General features: G+C 35.6%; 2 protein-coding genes across 2 annotated transcripts; one reads left to right on the top strand and one right to left on the bottom strand.

The window, feature by feature from the left end:
- Window positions 1-1,868: 1,868 nt before the first annotated feature.
- Window positions 1,869-2,735, top strand: LOC111412304 (cysteine proteinase inhibitor A-like). The gene is made up of 2 exons (XM_023043181.1): window positions 1,869-2,054; window positions 2,359-2,735. The coding sequence occupies exons 1-2, from the start codon at window positions 1,944-1,946 to the stop codon at window positions 2,548-2,550; spliced, it is 303 nt and encodes a 100-aa protein (XP_022898949.1). The 5' UTR covers window positions 1,869-1,943; the 3' UTR covers window positions 2,551-2,735.
- A 1,159-nt stretch (window positions 2,736-3,894) lies between these two features.
- On the bottom strand, window positions 3,895-4,622 carry LOC111412303 (protein DGS1, mitochondrial-like). Its single transcript, XM_023043180.1, has 2 exons — window positions 4,338-4,622; window positions 3,895-3,965 (listed from the first exon to the last, which is right to left on the bottom strand). The coding sequence occupies exons 1-2, from the start codon at window positions 4,577-4,579 to the stop codon at window positions 3,902-3,904; spliced, it is 306 nt and encodes a 101-aa protein (XP_022898948.1). The 5' UTR covers window positions 4,580-4,622; the 3' UTR covers window positions 3,895-3,901.
- Between the last annotated feature and the right edge of the window lie 17,339 nt (window positions 4,623-21,961).

Raw genomic sequence — 21,961 nt, 5'->3', positions numbered from 1 at the left:
TCTCTCTATAATTTATGGTCGTCACGAAGACATTGGAGAAAAGGGAGTGGTGATGCAGCGCGTAGTCGTCGACAAGACTTCTTTCCATTTGCTAAGATTTGATCCATTGTCACCACAAAATCTAGACATCGTCTCCCTATTTGCTGCAGATCTAATCACTTTAGGTTACGAATATTTTACGAATATTATGTTTATTGGGTGGCTCGATTGGTTTGGTGTGAAGGAAGCTATTTGCAGCAGCGTCGACAGTGCGATTTGGTATTGTTATTAGCATTGGTGTTGGTGTTGTGGCCGTGGCGATGGAATGGGACGAAGAGTTTGTGATCAATTATTTGAGTGTTTGATCAATAAATTTGTTAATTTGTGACCAATAAATAATATGTGATATAAAAAAAAATGTGTATTGTAAATCAGAATTTTGGTAATCTATGATTAATTAATTCGAAAATTTGTGATTGAAAAATAATATGTTACCACTTAATTTGATAGTTTGTAACTAATGAATAAATTGTGATCTATAAAAATTTTTATTTGGGATTATTTTTTATTTATGATCGAGAAATAATTTGTGATCAATAAATTTTTTTGTTTGTGACTGAGAAATAATTTGTAACCAGATAATTCACTAATTTGTTACCAAATTGTATAAAATTATGACTTCAATATATTTAATTAACTATTTCATAAATAAATTTTGATTTTTGAAATGTTAGAACTTGTTTCCTAGTCTTGAAAAGAGTCATAGTTAAATTCTTAGATACGAAATTTTTCCTAGTAATTGTAGGTCCATTTTATTCCTTAAATCAAGGATGTAAGTACCGCAAGTGCTTTGGGCTTCTTATTTAGTCACATCTTATTGTATTGTTGTGATTTTTTAAAAGAATAGAGGATCCAACTAAAAAATAATAAAGAAAAATTTTTGTTGGGCTTTTAAACTTTTAAATTTTTTGAGATGCTACGCAATGGCCTAGGTTGTTTGGTTTAAACTTCTTGGACAACCCGGGGTTGTCTACGAAGAATGGCTCAGGTTGTTTTAGGCCAGGGTCACGGTTGGCTTGGTAGCATTGATGGTGCTTGTTGTGGTGGTTAAAATAGGTGGGGGCAGTGATGGTGATTTTGGTGGTTGAATTCATGATTTCCATGTGTGGCTTTTTAGTGGATGGTGGTAGAGACAACTGAGGTAGTGTAATAAAAATGTTACAAGTGGTAACGGTGATGGCGAAGGCAATAACAATGACAATTTAGTAATGAGTGTTATAAGTGATGGTGATGACCTTTAGTGCCCGTTCGACATCCATTAATTTATTTTATAATTTGCCGTAGGATCATTTTTAACCATACATTCATATAATAAAATATTCAACTTGTATACCTAAAACTTTTTCATACTTATTAACCACACATTCTCCTAAAATACTATTCAAAAGTCATTTTTTTTTTCCAAATTAATGAGAACCAAACATGCTGATAGTAAAGTAACAAGATATGTTACAAATGATTGGGGCGACAATGTAATAATGCATGGTATAGGTAGTCGTGGCGGTAAGCTTAGATCTTATATTTTAATTTAAAAAAAAAAAACGTGTTTTTTGACGAAGAATCCAAAATGGATATTAAAAATTGAGAAATTAAGACAGACATTAAAAGTAATTAAAAAAAAACGTATTTTTCAACGAAGAATCCAAAATAGATTTTTAAAATTGAGAACTTAAAGACAGACATTAGAAGCCAACCACCTCTAAAAAATCTTATCCAATAATATAGTCCACATATGGAAAATGTTCCATGTGTATTTCATTTGATTCTACAGATTTGCTGATTGGATAATTGCAAGTTTCGCTATTTCCCCGGTCTCTATATAAATCACTTGAGCTGCCTTCAACTATCCACTCACCAAAGAAAAGAAAAAGTTTTCTTAGCAAAAAATTCAATTATCTGCGAGAATGGCCGCCTCGACCACCTCTGGAGGAATTACCCCGATTAAAGGATTTGAGAACAGCCTTGAGATTGAATGTCTCGCTCGTTTTGCCGTTGATGAGTACAACAAAAAACAGGTTTCTTCTTCTTCTTCTTCTTCCTCCTCCTCCTCTTTTGCATCTTATTAATTACAACCACAAAGATGTTTGTACCGAGGGGGATGTACCCAACCGTTTACACCCCCTCACAAACATGCGGGCCTCATGTGTAATTTAATAATCCGAACCAAGGTCCCACCCAAATGATGTGAGTAGTAGGTAAACTGTTAGGTAAATGATTATGTACGTATAGTACGATCCGAATTACAATTACTTGCGATTTTCATGACTTTTTGGAATTGAGTCTGAAATCTCATTTATTTTTCTTTCTTTATGATTGCAGAATGCACTAGTTCTGGAATTTAAGAAGGTATTGGATGCTAAACAGCAAGTGGTGGCAGGGTTCATGTACTATCTAACCCTGGAGGTGTTCGACCGCGTGGAGAAGAAGAAGAGAGTGTGTGACACTAAGGTGTGGGTCAAGCCAGATAACTCCAAGGAATTGCAGGAATTCAAGTTTGTTGGCGATGCCTAAATAAGCTTTGTGATCGGACTCGTATAGCAGCAGTTAATTCGTAAAATAAATAAAGCAGTATTGCTAATGTTAAATGTTCGAATAAACTACTACAAGTGCATGGTATCGTGACAAGCAATAATATGAATACGAGTCCAAGTATTGTTACCTGAGAACTTAATGCTATGAACTACCATTTTATTTAACCCTAGCTTGTGTTTGAACAAAATTAAGTTTGATTATGTTTTGATACGTAAAAGTGAAGACAAATTTATTGTATCCAAATTCAAATATATGAGACTAATAGAGTCCTCTCCTAGTTATAAGTTGTGAAGCGAGGATCTTCTGTATATCTCTAAATTATAGTAATAAATACTAAATAGAAATTGGCGGACAAGAGCATTTAAGTAGGTGAAAGAGAGATGGTTAAAAAAAAAAAAAAGAACTTTAATGCCTGTTATTTAAATTAATTCTTTAAATTCAGCATTAAAATATTATTTAATCTACTACTCCCGGGGACACACGTTAGAATACTTTGAAATAGAGAGAATGAATAATTCGAAAAAGTGTGGGATGATGTTATTAACCTATCATTTTCAATTTTATTAGGTCCATTTTTTATTTTTATTTTTTGGTGGGGGAGGGGCGGGGGGGGGGGGGGGGGGGGGGGGGATGACGTGGGATGAGCTAATGCTCGGCAAGCAAACACCATGATGCATGCTGATGATATGCATATGCATTATTTTAAAATGTTCTCATTTAAAAATATTAGACGGGAGCAGAACTACCACACCAAGATTTGCAATTCGATACATTTTCATTATGTTACCTAGTCAAACCACCAACTCATATGCCATAGTTCTTTATCTCGTTTCCCTTTATTTTACAAAAAATAGGATTAAAAATTTATTTAAAAAAAAAAGGTGAAAAGATTTGTACAAACAGCACTCTTTGCAATCTAAATTTATCCTTGACTACAACTTATCATTATTAACCTAGACAAATGTCAGTTGGTGCCTTGTATGCAACATATGAAATGGGAAACAATGTACCTCTGCCCAAAAAGTAGCTAAATAGTATCTTATATATGTGTGTGTGTGTGTGAAGATGCTGAACAGTATACACGCTGCATGCCAGAACCTTCAGCTAGATAATCATGTATCAATTGAGCTGTGCCATTGAAAAATGCATGTGGCCCTCTTTCGCATAGCAAGAAATACGCATTTTGAGCATTCGAACCCTGAAATATAAATGAAACAATTATAATTACAGAAACCAGAGAAATTGAAGTTGATGTTACACCATTTGACCAAAGCAAAAACTCATTTAAGCAGACATCTGCTCTAGATTGCCAAAATCATTTAAGCAAATTTTAAAGCGTGTGCTCCATGATATCCTCTAATGCTTCAAATATTCTATGCCCCTCAGATGTCATCCTGCATATGGGATCAAGGAACAAATTTTGGGCTTCATTTTCATTTCCATTCAACAGATAATAAAGTTTCGCATGAATAACGTAGTTTTCAATCATAACAAATAAATAAAAATTCCAGCAGTTATGTTGACCATAGTAAAGATTTCTACCCTTCCTTCTTCCTTCTCTACGACATTCAGTACCATAGAACAGTGAGCCCATTTATCATTTCCATTTTTTAATCAGTACATTTTTTTCAATTGTTCACCAAAAAATTTGCACCATTTGAAGTTATTCATAATAAACCCCCAATTAATTTAATTGCATTTCTCTTAATAAATGAAGGGTGCAAAATAGATGAACGATAAATGTTAGCAAGTGTGATAAAGGATACACAGAAGGTTGATCAGGCGAAACAGTAGTGGTGGCGGGTGGCAAGGGAAGGGGGAGACCAGTCTTCCTGCCACGTCGTTTTGTGGAGCTGTTCATGCTCGAGATTTTTGATATGAAATTGTTGGGATTCATTGAAGTTGGAAAAAAAGTGAGAAAACGGTTATAGAGGTAGGTAGAGTAGAATGATACCAGAGTTTTGAGGTTGTTCGCCTGTACTGATTCGTTTTCCGGCGGAGAATCCATTGTTGAAATCACACAAGCTAATGAGTAGAACTGATTGTCAGTGTGTGAGAGAGTAGTTGGACGAAATACCTTTTAACAGCCTAAATAGAATAACAAATTGTGAGATTAGACCAAAAAATATAATTATTTGAAGAATAGCCTTTGAACGATAATCTTTCCAAAAATACCCTTCATAAGAGAATTTGCAACCAAAATCATTACAATGTATAAAAACCTTGATTAGGTCCTCAAAGAAATATAGATCATGAATCTTTAATAAATTTAAACCCAAAAATTATACAAAATTTTATTGATCTAAGAAATGCAACAAATAATGAATTAAATTATTTAAAAGAAGATCTGGAAAGTTTCTTTACAGAATATTTAGATCCAAAATTAAAATATAAAAATGTTCATATAGATAATAGAGCAATTAAAATAGAAAATAATATACATAAACAAATTCTTAAACTGGAACGAAGAATTAACAAATTAAATATAATTATTAAAGAATAGGTTTTAACAAAAGATAGTGAATTTTATAAATTCTATTGTGATATTATAAATACTTATGAAGAATTTAATTGGATTCAAAATCTTAACCCCTCCACTGCACGCTCCGACGAAATGGTATCAGAGCCATGTTACGAACCTAAAATTATGATGAACATAGTAGATGAAGAAAATATAATTGAAGAATTTTTGAAAAAGGTTGAAAAACAAAAAAAACCAAGTTATCCCTACTTACCTAAAAACACCACAAATGAAAGCTTTGAGAACATACATAAAAGATTAGAAAATTTAGAACATAATTTACAAATAAGAAATGCTCTTTTAGATAAAAACCTTAAAGAAAAAGATAGGATTATAATTAATCCAACCTAAGATTTTAGGATAACACAAAAAAAAAAAAATAATAAAGGGAAAAACATGAAGAAAATCAATATATGATTACAGATGTAGAATAATTAGAATAAAAATTTTTAGAATCTACTGGTGAAGAGTATGATGAATATAAAAAACAGTTAGAAGAATTAACTGAAAAAATGAAAAATACAAAGATAAATACTAATCCATCAACAAGTCGAAATATAAAAATAGAATTCAGTAGTGATGAAAAATATGATTATCTTTATTATACTACAATACCTCTTAAAGAAGGTATTAATCAATATAGGAAAACATAGAAAAGATACACTGAAAATATAAGAAAACAATTTATAAAAGAAACAAATCCAATGAAATCTTATAATGAACCAATCCATACAATAGGAATATGGTTAGATCTAGACTGTGTAGATAAAAATAAAGCTATTGAAACATGGATGAAAAGTACAGACTTAACAATACAATTTAATAAATGGGAGACATATACAGCTTTTGAATTTACAGAACATACATTCAGAGGAATTGTTTTTGAATGGTGGAGAAAGTTACTAGAATTTATTAAAGGAAGAATAAAGTATGGAGAAGGTAGAACTGAAGTATTGGATAATAGTAATACTTTAAATGATCAAAATATACAAGAAATATTAAAAAGATTTGAAAAAGCCTTAAAAACAGAGTTCTTAGGAGATAGATATGCTTCTAATGAAGAAGAAAGAAAGCAAGATGAATATAATGAAGGAATAATAGCAATGAAAAATTTAAAGATATGTGATATGTGTGAATTAGAAAGATATACATGTAAATTTGAAGAATTATACTATATATTAAACCAAGAAGATTATCAAGAAAATAAACTTATACTAAGATCTTATTTTACAAAATTACCATTCCCATGGGGAATTAAGTTATTAAAAGAATATGAGAAATTACTACTTTTAGGAGATGAAGAAGGAATAAAAATAAATAGTCTTGGAAGTAAGATTGAATTTACAAAAACAATGATAGGCATATGGTGCAGAGAAACTCTAGAAAGTAAGAAAGCATATAAAATAAGAAAGAATTCCTTGTGTTGTTACAAAGATATAGGCCAAATTGAATAATTTGGATGCCATAAAAAAAATATAAATCATATAAGAAATATAAACGAAAATTCAAAAATTACAAAAAATTCAAGAAAAGAAATTTTAAACCACACAAAAAAAATTTCAAGAAAAGAAATTTGAATAAAAAATCTAAACCAAGAAATATTAAAAAATATAGATGTTTCATCTGTAATGAAGAAGGACACATTGCCCCTCAATATCCTAAAAAGAAGGATAGATAGAATATAAAAACTCTTAGAATTTATGAAAAATTCCAAGATGATAGTGATATAGAACCAATTGAATATTTTGGATATTTAAGTAGTGAATGCAGTAGCATTTATGAATTAGATACATCCTCATCAGAGGAAGATTCTGAGGAGATTGTATATATGAATCAAGAGATACAACAAGCAGATCTAGAAATAGATGTAGAAACAACTGAAGAAGTTGAAGATTCGATAGAAGGAATAAATCAAGAAATTACCTTTGATATTAAAAAATACAAAAGAATAACCAAGAAAATATTAGACCTACAAGAAAAAGATGTATTCCAACAAGGATTCTTAGGAATACTATCAAGAGTAAATAAAATAATTGCAAGTATGAATTATAAAGAAATGTCTATCAATATAGAAGATACTATAGGAAAAGCAAGGATTCCTATAATTACAAAAGGATGGGTAAAACAAAAGTTATCCAAAATTTCGGAAAAGATAAGAAACAAAATGAAATGTGTTGAAATAGGAGGAGTCCAGATAATGGTAAAAGGATTCTTTAGAGAAGGTATGAACATACCAATAGAAATATACTGTATGGACAACAGGATCTTATAAGATCCTATAGAGGCTCCATTAGGAACAGTTGTAGCAAACTTAGTCTATCAAAAGATAATATATACAGTAAAATCAAATTATGCAATATCACTAATTGATGAAAATATTGACCACAGTTTCAATCTATATTATAAAATTGGAAACCTGAAAATGTTACGAAAAAGTAAGGCTATTAGTATAAGTATAAAATCAATTTTTGCTTTTAGCACTAGTTATCATAATAATCTAAGAAAAATAACTGATAATATTATCATACATAAAGATTTTGAAGAATGAGCACAATATATACCTCCTAGAAAATACCAAAAACATGAAGTCACTATACCAGAACAGATAATGCTTGATTTCCACAAACAAGCTAGAGAAATTAATTCTGAAGGAAAACTGATAAGAAGAAATAGTGTCAGCCTAGAAGGAGATAATCTTATTACAAGATTCCCCTCTAAACAAAACTCTAAGATAAGCAAACTCAAGAAATTAAGTATTGCTGAACCATCAAGTTCGCAATATTATATCAAAACAAGATATGTAAATCAATAAGGATATAAGAAGAATCTTCTTGTCCTCATAGATACTAGAGCAGATAAAAGTCATGTAAATGCTAAATTTGTTAGTCATTTAATAGAATTTGAAATACCAGAACCTTATATATTCAAGGATTATTTAGGAAATAATCTTGAAATAAGGAAATATGTAAAGTTCCCTCTTATAGTTATGGGAGAGGATCAGAAAGAATATACTAAAAAAATAATTCTATATAAAGATGAATTATATGGAGTTGATCGTTCACCTATACTACTAGGAATGAACTTTCTTGAGAAACATAGTCCTTATAAAATCTACCAAGGATATTTAAAAATAACAGTTGATGATAATCCAATAATCATATCAAGAATAGATGAAAATATGAAATCATTGTTATCATGGAAAAAGTAATTAGTACTAATCCCATGAGTCCATATATTGAAATTATACTCAATAAAAAAAGTTATTGTAGAATTAAATTCCATGCTTACTTAGATACAGGAAGTACAATAAGCTTATGCTTACCAAATGTACTATCATCTGAATATTGGAAATATAATTCAAAGAAGATTGTCACCGCTACAACAGTAGGTGGAAATAAGATAATATACAGCAAATATGCTACGCAAGTACCTTTTCTAATTTTCTTTAGAGAAGTATTTGTTGATACAATATATATGTCAAATACAATTGGATGTGATATTTTATTAGGACAAAATTTTCTATTAAAATATGCACCATTTACACAATATATTGATAAATATATGTTCACAACACCATGTGCACACAAAATATTTACACCAAAAATAAACAAGGATGTTACAATAGCATATAGAGACATCAACTATCAGAGTTCCTCAACCCAGCGTGGTGGATGTTGGAGTACAGAAAAATTTAAACCAGTCACAGTCCTAAAAATGACAACAGAAAATAGGTTAGAAAAATTGAAAAAAGAAATTTCTAAAACATATTCTAAAAATCCCTTAGAAAAATGGAATATAGACAAAGTAAAGGCAAAAATAGAATTAACCAATCCAGACACTATTGTTAGAGTCAAACCAATGAAATATAGTGTTGAAGACCAAAAGGAATTTAAGGACCAGATAAAAGAATTGCTAGAAGCCAAATTAATTAGGCCTAGTAAAAGTCCACATAGCAGCCCAACCTTTATGGTTAGAAAACATAGCGAGATAAAAAGAGGAAAAGCGAGGATGGTGATAAATTATAAAAAGCTAAATGAAGTTACTAAATTTGATGGATATTATTTGTCAAATAAGGACACCCTTATTAAGCAATAAAAAGATATTCTCAAAATTTGATTGTAAGTCAGGTTTTTGGCAAATCATGCTTATAGAAGAAAGTAAACTATTAACTGCATTTAGTACGCCTAATCCTTTAGGACAATACGAATGGAATGTAATACCATTTGGGTTGAAAAATACACCACAGATATTTCAAAGAAGAATAGATGAGGTAATTAAACCAATTACTCATTTTTGTATTGTATATGTAGATGATTTACTTATTCATTCAAATAATATTAATGAATATATTGAATAACTTGAGAAATTTTGTTATATTATGAAAAAATATGGTATTACACTTTCTCAAAAGAAAGCTGAAATAGCTAAAATAGAAATAGAATTTTTAGGATTATTTATAAAAGAAGGAGAATTGCAATTGCAATATTATATTGGAGAAAAACTTCAAGAATTTCCTGAAAAAATCAAAGATAAAAAACAATTACAAAGCTTTCTTGGTATATTGAGTTATGCTGAAGGATTCATTGAAAATTGTGCCAAACTAAAAAATTATTTTCTTCCAAAGTTAAGAAAAAATATAATGTGGTCTTGAGAAAAATAAGATTGTGAAAATATAAGAAAAGTAAAAGAAAAATTAAAGGCATTGCCCAAACTTGTAATTCCACAGGAAGAAGATTTCTTTATCCTTGAAACTGATGCTACAGATAATTTTTGGGGAGCAGTATTAAAGGTTAAAAAAAATCATAAAGAATATAAATGTGAAAAGAATTGTTCTTGTCCTGAGATGCTTGCAGGTTATACATCGGGAACATTCAAAGAAGTTGAAACTAGATATGAGACGAACAAGAAAGAACTTATTGCTGTAAAAAGAGGAGTTCAAAAATACGAAGATTATTTATTACCAAAAAATTTCTTGATTAGAACTGATAACACTCAAGTTAAAGTTTTTTTGAAAAATAATGTTGATCCATCTATTGCCAATAGATATATTATTAGGATACAAATATGGTTTTCATATTTCAAATTTGATATTGAATATATAAAAGGTAAAACTAACTTTCTTCCTGATTATCTCGGCAGGGATGGAGTTAGAGCAACTAAGGACGAAAGTCCAAATGCTTGAAATAAAAGTTTCCTATTTGGAAACATAAATTCAAAATATCCAACATAGCCTTCGAGACAAAAATATAGCCCTTGGGGCAGAAGTAACTTGTACCAAATCTAGTATCCCTTCACAAGGACCAGTAAATACTAGCGCTCTCCTTGAGGATAAAGGAAAAGAGAAGAAGGTAATAGGAACCCATTCACAGGGAATACTTCAGCCTATTACTGGTAAAGAAGATATTCAAAATATCAAAAGCGAAAGTAGCTCTTCACAGTGCCAAGCTAAGTCTAAACTTTCTATTGAAAGAATAGACCTAAAATATATTGTTAAAATATGCCATGAGGCAAAATTTTACAGAAAAGATAACAATGAAGAAGTCATATTCTTTATTGTTATTTTTAATGTTCTATCAAATTGGTATCTGGAGATTGGAAAGTGGATGAAGACTCTCCACTATTCAAAATACAACAAGATAAACTTCTATCCAGGAGCACTAACCAACTGGGTATGAAATTGTTTTGAGATAGGAAATATACTCCGTATATATCCCAGCAAAAATCTCAAAGAAATAGCCCAACTTCCAGCCAACGTGAGGAAGGCTGTTAAAAGATATACTAAGTTGTCAAGACAACAAACATATATATATTAGATTTCATTCAACAACTATGGAATGAGATCTCCTTCTTGAATATATGCATCCATCATTCCATGTTATCAAAATGGGACTTACAAACCAACATTTTTTACCAACCAGTCAAAAGGTTGTTAAAAATGGATATCAAGATATTATAAATATGATGCCTACAGAAGAGCAAAAGGGTACAAAGAAATATTTGAGCACGTAACCCAGATAATTACTGAGAAAGAAAAAATATGGATTTCAGAAGATATAGCGAAAGAACGATGCAAACTACTCTGGAATTACAGTGACCACCATTGTGAATACTGTGTAGTAGAAGATATGAGTTAAGCATCTCTCAACGGTGACGAACTCCCTGCAGAATTCTTTGATTCAAAGATGGAAAAGTGATAGCGATAAAAGTGGTCCTTTATCACTACTTTAATAAAGAGATTTATTAAAGAAAAATTGTGGCTACTGAAAGACAGAAGATAATGCAAGAAATCTCCATAATTGTGACCACTCACCTACCAGTTGTCAAAAGTGGAAGACAAATTCAAAGATAAGGCAAATAATTTCAAAAGGAGAGGTCCACCTAACAAGAAGATAATGGAAAAATCGGTGGAGATAAGACTACTGAGCTACCCACCAAAAGAAAAGAGGATACAACTATCAAGATAAGATTCTGAAAACCTTCTATGAAAGGGGGTAAGAAGAGAAGGGAAGATATCTCGAAACAACTTATCTCTAAAACACTCTGAAGAAACACATCTCAAATATTTTTGTAATCTGTATACACCACTTGTATTCAGAAATATTAGATAGTCAGAAGATAGCAAAGCTTGTAATAAGGTAATCACTTATGGAGTTCTAAAACTTCATAAGGTGAGTACCAAAGGTATGTAAATATAGATTGTAAGCATGTACTATTTCAATTTATGAATATTAAAGTAAAGATTGTTATATTTAACAAAACTTTCATAAAAGGATTTCATTAAGTTTCTCATGATTCCTCGGCAGTACAGATAGAGATTTTAAAAGATTTTCAAAACATTGACTTTGAATGGATGTTAGCCGTGCCAAAGTACCCGTCTTTGATGAATGGTTTAGGGGAAAAAAAGGCAGTTTTCTAACAAAATCGTAGCACCTAGTGTGTGAGTTATCTTTTAAAATTTCGTTTCAAGTAAGGACTTGATTCTGAAAAGAGTCTGAATAGAGGTGAAAATAGAGACTCTGAATACTGTGAGATAGCGTCTGTGATAACACAATTAGTTCTCTAGAGTGAGAAATGCAACCTTAATTGAAAAACCTTTTGCGGAAGCAGTTGTGGACCCAAGTGATTCCAAAAAATATTTTAAACTTTTACTTGATTCAGAAGATTGATTAAGTACATGCAAAGCATCTATAAGAGCATACTGGAGGGAAAGCCTGTTTACTTCTATTCGATTACTGTAAGTTATTTACTCGCTTTTACATGCTTATGCTTTGATTAATTTTGATGAACACTTCACAAGCATCCACATCCACTACTAATGATGATAATAGATTATATTTAGATGAGAAAGATATTTCGTTTTTACTTAAATTAGCTGAAAAATCTGAAGAAATATTTTCTGTTGGCAAAGAAAAACTTGAAAAAATATATCGAGATATAGATTATTATTGTAAACATAATATAAGACTTGATTCTTTAAGAACTAGTAGAGAAATAAAAAAGATAGAAGATATTATAACTAAACATAAAAATATAGAAGAAGAAGTTTCAGAAGGAATAGTTCTAGGATATATAACTGAAAAAGATCAGCCTAGAATCTTTGAAGAATTATCAAAATACAAAGAATATTTAGAGAAATTAGGAAGAATTGGAAGAATTGTAAGATATAATCCTGAAAGACCTAATAATTAAAAGATATATGATACATCTTGCAAATAATAAAAGTAAGGGTAAAATAGTATTTCCTATTATAAAGGCCATTGTGGAAAATAGAACTAATTTTTCAGCCATTCTGAAGACTACCCCGAGTAGTTGCAAGAAGTTCGAAACTTTCTAGTCCGCAAATGTTGGGACAGAGTACGCTCTTCCGTTTCGAGTTGTTTAACAATGGGCCAAACAAAACTTATACAACCCAAATGTTCAAGCCAGGTTGGGATCTCCTAATGGGCCACGCCCAAGATACAGTTAAAGCCAAATTGGGCTATGCTAATATTGGCTGATCTCAATGTGACCCACCCAAAATAGATATGAAGTATTTTGCCCCCATGATTAGTTTTATATAATAATTTCAAAAATTATTATTCAATATTGTAAATTTAGAAATTACTGTTTAAAATTTCAAACTCTAGGAAACCTATCAAACTCAAATTTTCACACCAACCCTACAAAACACAACCTACCACAACATTGTCACCGCCATCAACTACCATTGCCATCACAGTTATCATCGCTGGTTGAGTCAACTCATAATACCTTCTCCTTCTCCTTCACCACAACCAATCGACTATCTTCCTCCAACACAAACGTCATCTTATCTATGCTTTCACTATAATCACCATGCTGCCACTAACCATCCCAATCTAAAACGCCATGATTGCACCACCATCGTCATTGCATCCGGATGGCATTGCCTCCGCAAAGCAACCCAAGATCTAAAATTGAAATCGTAGTCACAACCATGGATCTAAAATGACTACCTCTTCAGATTTGAAATCACACCTTCAAAATCTGAAATTCAAAATCTCCTACGTTGTTTTTGTTTTTTTTTAAACGTTCGTTTTAATTATGTATTGGGGTAGCATTCATGGCCCGTCTCGAGAATTTTGAGACTCTAGGCTATAAATTATTATGAGTCCCTCAAATATAATTTTTTCACAAGCGTAGCAATCTCTTTAGCATTCAATCATGGTCAATTCAAATCCAATTTCTCTATAACTTTTGAAAAATGAAATGAGCCTTTTAAAATAAATAACTTGTTTTTAGCATTTAACTCTAATTAATTTGCTTATTTAGATTGTTTTCGGGTGGAATAATGATAAAGATAGCGAAAGAAAGAAAATAATTTAAAAATGGGAAAAATTGATTGATTATTAATTCTTTATAAAATTTAAAGAAATTTTATAGGCTTAGTGAAAAATTATATGAGAAATTTCTTTATAATTCTTTTTTTTTTCCTTTGCATTAATTTTTGCATTTTTCCCCAAATTTTGGAAGATAGCTAAACACAACAAAATGTAGCACTAGATAATAGTTTAATGTGAAAATTACATTGAAAGGCCTACTTTTAAATATTACATTTCAAAAGTGAAGATTGTAGTTTATATGTACAAAAATCATATGATAATATAATTTTTTGATATTAAATAATAATATTATAAAATTTAATTATTTAAATAATAATATTATAACATTCAATTAATTATATAACTCACGTTCCAAAACCTAATATTCATTATCACCTTCTCAATTAATTTTTCATTCTCTCTCTACTCTACGTCTCTTTCTTTGTACTTTATGGTCGTCGGTCGTGAAGACATTGGAGAAAAGGGAGTGGCATGCATCGCGTAGTCGCTGACGAGGCTTTTTTCCATTTACTAAGATTTGATTGATCGTCACCACAAACTCTGAACACCTTCTCTCTATTTGTTGCAGATCTAATCACTTTAGGTTGCAAATATTATGTTTATTGGGTGGCTCGATTGGCGATGTAGAGGAAGCTATTTTTGTTTGTAGTCGCAATAGTGGTAGGAAGGCTTCGAGCTTGGTGGAGGTGTGAGTTGGATGGATCGGCTTGGAAGAACACTAGTGTTGTGATCAATAAATTGTTTAATTTGTGATTAATAAATAATATGTGACATAAAAGAATATATATTGTGACTCAGAATTTGGTACTTTGTGACTAATTAATTTTATGATTTGTGACTGAAAAATAATATGTTACCACTTAATATGATAATACGTAACTGGTGAATAAATTCTGACCTATAAAAGTTTTGATTTAATTAATAAAATCTGATTTTTGAAATTTTAAATCGTGTTTCCTAGTTTTGAAAACAGTCATAGTTAAACTCTTAAATACGAAATTTTTCCTAGTAATTGTAGGTCCATTTTATTCCTTAAATCAAGGATGTAAGTACCCAAGTATTTTGGGCCTCTTATTTAGACGCATCTTATTGTTTTGTTGTGACTTTTTGAAAGAATAGAGGATCCAACTAAAAAATAGTGAAGAAAAATTTTTGTTGGGCTTTTAAACTTTTAAATTTTTTGAGATGCTAGGCAATGGCCTAGGTTGCTTTAGGCCAGGGTCACAGTTGGCCTGGTAGCATTGATGGCGCTAGATGTGGTGTTTAAAATAGGTGGGGGCATTGATGGTGATTTAGGTGGTAGAATTCATGATTTCCATGTGGTGGCTTTTTAGTGGATGGGGACGAGACAACTGAGGTGGTGTAATAATAATGTTACGAGTGGTAACGCTGATGGCGAAGGCAATAACAATGACAATTTAGTAATGAGTGTTATAAGTGATGGTGATGACTTGTAGTGCCTATTTGATATCCATTAATTTATTTTATGATTTGCTATAAAATCATTTTTAAACACACATTAACATAATAAAATATTCTACATATAAACCAAAAACTTTTTTGTAATTTCTAACCACACATTCTCCTAAATATACTATTCACAATTCATTATTTTCCTAATTAATGAGAATCAAACATGCTCGTAATAAAGTAACAAGATATTTTACAAATGATTGTGATGACAGTGTAACAATGCATGCAATAGGTAGTCGTGGCGGTAAACTTAGATTATATACTGTAATTTCAAATTAAAAATACATATTCTTCAATTAAGAATCCAAAAGAGATTAAAAATTTGTGAATTTAAGACAGACATTAAAAACCAACCGCTTCTAAAAAATCTTATCCAATAATATAGTCCACATATGGAAAATGATCCATGTGTATTTCATTTGATTCTACATATTTGTTGACTGGATAATTGCAACTTTCGCTCTTTCCCCAGTCTCTATATAAATCACTTGAGCTGCCTTCAACTATTCATACACCAAGAGAAAAGAAAGAGATTTCTTAGCAAAAAAATTCAGTTATCTGCAAGAATGGCCGCTGTTGACCTCGAAAATTGGACCTTCCACGTGGCAAACCTAGAGCTACTCCACGTATTCCTCCCTGTGCACAATCAACGCACAGTCAGATGCACATGGCCGGGACCAGCGGGGGTGGCGGCGACTGTATACACTCCGACGGTCAAGTCAGGTTCAGGTGGTCGGAACAGTGCCCAGGGGTTGTGCAAAATAATAAGGGGAGGAGAAAATATATACACTTGCTATGGAGTGCTATGTAGTAAGAGTTTCATTACCTTTTCCACTTGCCAACCCTTGGGTATTTATAGGTGGGATGAACCGTTGGATGTGGAGCACGTGTATACATCTGATGGTATGAGGTGTCTGCTCATAGGCGTCAATCAGCCGCGTCTGTAGAGTGGGCGGGTAATTGCTTCTCCTGAGTTGAGTTGACATAAAGTTGATAAGTCACATCAACTAGCCTCGTGGAGACGTCAAATTAATTTAAACCTTAGGGGCAGAAAGGATCTTGGCAGAGATCTCCTTCTGAAATTGGGGGCGGATCTTTTGACAGAGGTCTCCGGAGTGTACTTCGCCTTGGCCTCAGGGGCGAGGGCGCTTCGGTAAGTTCAGAAAGATCCCCTATATATTGCAGTGTGATAGCAGGTCGTTGACATTGGGGAGATCACTTCGAAACCACTTTGGATGGGTGTCTAGCAGATCGGAGTGTGTGGTGCTAGACATTTCGAGGTGGTTCAGATAGGGGCATAACAGTGGTCCCCCAAGTCCAGGTATGAATATTTATATCGTGGATGGACTTGCGTTCTCGATCGGATGTGTATGCCTTGGTACATGGACCATGAGTTGTGAGGGTTTGTGGGCCGATCTTCTGCATTCTTCGAAGCGTTAATCTTAGATAGATGATCTAAAGCTTCGCTACTGTGTAAGGAAAACAATTACTCATGTGAGAACGAAGTGCTGCAAGACTGGATGATGCGTAAGAAGAAGGTCAACACAGTGATCGAGGCGATGACCTACAGTGGACTCGCCTCAGGTGCGTCTAAACTTTGTAAAGTTGAGTGAGGAGCTCATCTACCACCGGTGTGCTGACCCACAGGGGACGACGCGTTGGGAGATGGCTAAAACTTTGCAAAGCTTAGGAGGGAACGCAGCGATCGAGGTGATGACCCACAGGGAACTCCGCATCAGGTGCGTCTAAGCTTTGTAAAGTTGGGTGAGGAGCTCATCTGCCACTGGTGCGCTGACCCACAGGGGATGATGCGTTGGAAGATGGCTAAAAACTTTGTAAAGTTTTTGAGGGAACGCAGTGACTGAGGCGATGACCCACAGGAGACTCCGCGTCAGGTGCCTCTAAGCTTTGTAAAGTTGGGTGAGGAGATTGACTCGAGGCGAGCATCTAACGTTAAATGATTTGATAGCTGTTGCATATTTTCAAGTTGACAGTTGGGTGCCATGCCCATTCCCTTAAAAGGCTGCTGCGACTACTTATTGTCAACAGCGGGTGGTGACCGAGATGACGCATTTTATGCAAGTGTGAGGGTCATAGCAAAATCTTAGGCGTAGATCAAATCTGGCATTTCATTTCAACGGCCTGGATTGATGATGCGACGAATGGCCTAGATTGATTGCATTTAAATTCAACGGTGGAAATCAGCTGTAGTGTTCTATAAAAGGCGGACTTTGAGCGTCTTTGAAGCTTTTCACCCTTGTGCAAACAGAAAACTCCCTTTGCTCTCAAATCATTCGCAATTTTTCGACGTTTTTCGAGTGTTTCCGATGGGAAATATCAATTTTCGACGACCTTAAATCATTTCCTGACCATTTTCGACTGGGGAAACCTCTAAATCCATAAGTTTCAACAACTTTTGGGACCTTTATTTCTGAAAAAATGGCTTCTGAGGGAAGTTCTGGTTCGGGGAGGGAGGTAGAATTAATGAGGATGGATGAGCCCATTATGGCGACCTTCTCCGATATAGCCGAAGCGATAGTTGGGGAGGAGAATTTATGGAAGAGGCCGGATAGCCCAGTTGATACTTCTGTGCACTGGGAGGCATCGGATTACCCCTCTAAACTAAAGGAGGCCGACCTAGAGAGACTTAGGATAGAATATAGGATTCCATGTAGCATAAATCTGATCCTCCCCGAGCTTGAAGAGAGGGTCTATTACACTAGGTCGGGGTGCGTGGCCATAAGTGAGGCGATTCTTAGAGCCGGCCTTAGGCTTCCAATTCACCCTTTCTTTAGGATGGTACTTAGGTCCTATGGGTTAGCTCTGACCCAACTCAACCCGAACTCCTGGAGCCAAATGGTGGGCTTCTAGATGTTGTGGAAAGAGGCGTCACTTGGGGTTGAGATGCCCTTCTCCGTCTTTTAGACCCTTTATATCCCTAAAGTGACAGCTTGGGGGGATAAAACCGGGGGCTGGTATTACCTTACTTCATGGGGTTCCCATACTCCATTTGTGCTCGATCTGTTGAGCTCCATCAAAGAGTGGAAGGGCTCGTGGTGTTGGGCCGCAGGACGATGGGACACGATGGAGGGAGACCCCCTGGCACCTCTTACGATCTCCACGAAGTACTCGACACTTAGTGAGTATCACAGTTGCGTTTCTTTATATTTCTCTTCGGTTCGGATCGTGACGACCTTAAATCATTTCCTGACCATTTTCGACTGGGGAAACCTCTAAATCCATAAGTTTCAACAACTTTTGGGACTTTTATTTCTGAAAAAATGGCTTCTGAGGGAAGTTCTGGTTCAGGGAGGGAGGTAGAATTAATGAGGATGGATAAGCCCATTATGGCGACCTTCTCTGATATAGCCGAAGCGATAGTTGGGGAGGAGAATTTATGGAAGAGGCCGGATAGCCCAGTTGATACTTCTGTGCACTGGGAGGCATCGGATTACCCCTCTAAACTAAAGGAGGCCGACCTAGAGAGACTTAGGATAGAATATAGGATTCCATGTAGCATAAATCTGATCCTCCCCGAGCTTGAAGAGAGGGTCTATTACACTAGGTCGGGGTGCGTGGCCATAAGTGAGGCGATTCTTAGAGCCGGCCTTAGGCTTCCAATTCACCCTTTCTTTAGGATGGTACTTAGGTCCTATGGGTTAGCTCTGACCCAACTCAACCCGAACTCCTGGAGCCAAATGGTGGGCTTCTAGATGTTGTGGAAAGAGGCGTCACTTGGGGTTGAGATGCCCTTCTCCGTCTTTTAGACCCTTTATATCCCTAAAGTGACAGCTTGGGGGGATAAAACCGAGGGCTGGTATTACCTTACTTCATGGGGTTCCCATACTCCATTTGTGCTCGATCTGTTGAGCTCCATCAAAGAGTGGAAGGGCTCGTGGTGTTGGGCCGCAGGACGATGGGACACGATGGAGGGAGACCCCCTGGCACCTCTTACGATCTCCACGAAGTACTCGACACTTAGTGAGTATCACAGTTGCGTTTCTTTATATTTCTCTTCGGTTCGGATCGTGACTAACATTTGTATTTCTATTGAAGGTACTCTTCCTCGGTGCGAACTGTCTTCTGAGGACTTCGACACCATTTGCATCATCTATCAGCTACCTTAGAAGAAGAGGTCATACCATCGACTGATCAGAAAAAATCTGCAGTTCGTTACACACGACCTGATGGCATCTCAAGGGAACTGTCCCGAAGCCTCTACCCTTCCATATTTCTAAACTCTTTACACTTGTACTGATTCATTGTTTGTTCCTTGCAGACAACTTCAACAAGAAGATGCCCGTATGCCCCGACTTTAAGACCATCTAAAGGATGATAGCAAAGGCACGGGCGCTGAAGACCTCCTCTTCCACCTACAAGAAGCAAATGGAGGACCTTGTGGATGCCAGTAAAAGGCTCTAGCCTTCGACGGAGGAGGAGGTGCCAGAGGACCCCAAGGCCAATCTATTGCTAAAGGGCAAAATGAGTGTCGTCCCTTCCAAACACCCAACTGTGGCGAGGCCACTCCCTATTCTGAAGCAGACCACAATTCCAACCGGGGTGGCCATTCCGGAGAAGAGGCTTGCACCAGCAGATGTTGCTACTGCCCCAGCCACTTCGCCACCTGTTGCGGTGTCTATTGCCCAAGTGCCGGGGCAGCAGAGGAGAAAGAGGGCCCGTCCCTCTAAGGAGGTTGACTTCTTGAGCACCAACCCGGAGGAGCTGGTGAAAGAAGTGTTGGAGGCTCTTCCTCCGGAGACGGTTGCGGTGGCGATGGTCCACAACAAATACTGGACTAAAGAGGGAAGGGACCACACTGCTTCCTGTACAGTCGAAGACCTGGTGGCGACCGATAGTGCCTGTGTGGCCCGGGCTCTCAGCACCAGCATCCAATTGGAGGGTTTGGTGAAGGATTTGAATGCTATGAGAGAGGACCTCGCCAAGTGCCTCGAGGAGGCGATGCACTACGGGGATGCTATGAGGGAGGCCCAGGCCAAGGCCACTGAGGAGGAGAAGGGAAGGAAGGAGGTCGAGGCCCAGCTGTCTGCCGCTGAAGAAGGAGCTATATGAGCTGGAGTGCCAGGTAGCTGCTATGACTCAGTGAGTGGATCACGCCAACAAGCACCACCGGCTCGCCACAGAGGCTCTGGAGGCCTCAAACAAAGAAAAGGTGGAGCTAAGGCAAAAGGCAGAGGCTCAATCTGAGGAGATCGCCTCCTTGAAGGAAGAGTTGAAGTCGGCAGGGGAGGTGGCAGTTCAAAATTTCATTGACCACTTCGAAGAACACCCCCTGTACGACGACTTCGCCAACTTTTGGGCCTCCTGGAGTGCGCAAGGCTTGCTGGGTCGGCTGAAAGAGGTCCACCCCACTCTGGACATTTCCTCTTTGGAAGAGGAGTTCAGGGGACCAACTGGAGGCCGGCCCGACAGGCTTGTTGAAGAAGCTCTAGAGGCCCCGGAGGCGGTCGAGGCAGAAGTGGCCCGAGAAGACCCTTCAGCAGAATAGGGCCAACATTTGTAATGGCTTCGGCCTTTTTGTATTTCAAATTCAAGCAAATGAAATGAATTTTTTTTGTCAAGTATTGGTGCTTCTGCTATTTTATTGTATTGATCTGTTTACCCTTGTATAAACGTTCAAGACTAGGCGCCTCTTAATAATAACCAGTTAATAACAGAAGATCAGATCATTCAAGTTAATATAAAGTGGACCACTTAAGTAAACATGAAGTGCCTCTTAGCATTATTCAGTTAACAATTTGAGATCGGATCACTTAAGTAAACATATTGAAGGAATGAGGAAACAATTTACTAACCGATGTGACACAGAATCGAAGTTTTATTACTTTGACAAATTACACCACACTTTACCAAGGCAATATCAGCACTTAGTAAGCTAAGGAATTTACAACTGAGATTAGATTAGAACACCAATTCATTAGACAATATTTAGATTGGATCGGAACAGAGGTTCATCATTGATAGTACTTCCTCAAGTGTTCGATGTTCCATTGATGAGGTATTGCCTTTCCTGCCATGTTTTCAATTTCGAAAGTGCCCGATTGGGACTCTCTGAGGATGCGGTAAGGGCCTTCCCAGTTTGGTCCAAACACTCCGGACCCAGTTGGTTTTGAAGATTGGAAGGCCCTTTTGAGGACGAGGTCCCCCAAGCGAAGAGTTCTATTTCTGACCTTGGAGTTATAATAGCGGGTCATCTTTCGATGATACTTTGCCAAGTTCACTTGGGAAGCATCCCTCCTTTCTTCAAGGAGGTTGAGTTTGCTTATTCGAGCCTCATAGTTGCCGATCTCATTGAAGTATATCCGACGGTGTGATGGAACCTGACCTCATCCGAGCTCATGGCCTCGGCTCCGTAGGTCATCGAGAATGGTGTTTCCAGTGTTGCAGTTCGGCTAGATTTTTTGATGGCCCAAAGAACGTGGGGGAGTTCGTCCACCCAAGCCCCTTTTGAGGTGTTAAGCTTCCTTTTTAGGGTGTGCTTGATAGTCTTATTCACTGCCTCAACTTGTTCGTTTGC

Source organism: Olea europaea, chromosome 16, assembly GCF_002742605.1.
Source record: "Olea europaea var. sylvestris chromosome 16, O_europaea_v1, whole genome shotgun sequence".
Taxonomy (NCBI): Eukaryota; Viridiplantae; Streptophyta; class Magnoliopsida; order Lamiales; family Oleaceae; genus Olea; species Olea europaea.
Note: the sequence above shows the minus strand (reverse complement) of the source record. Positions and strands in the feature narration are given on the sequence as shown.

What these genes read in the sequence shown, in the direction of transcription:
- LOC111412304 (XM_023043181.1), top strand. Translation starts at nt 1,944, where the DNA reads ATGGCCGCCTCGACCACCTCTGGAGGAATTACCCCGATTAAAGGATTT. An exon ending in ATGAGTACAACAAAAAACAG is followed by an intron (nt 2,055 to 2,358) that starts GTTTCTTCTTCT and finishes TTATGATTGCAG; the next exon opens with AATGCACTAGTTCTGGAATT.
- LOC111412303 (XM_023043180.1), bottom strand. Translation starts at nt 4,579, where the DNA reads ATGGATTCTCCGCCGGAAAACGAATCAGTACAGGCGAACAACCTCAAA. An exon ending in TCGCCTGATCAACCTTCTGT is followed by an intron (nt 3,966 to 4,337) that starts GTATCCTTTATC and finishes TCCCATATGCAG; the next exon opens with GATGACATCTGAGGGGCATA.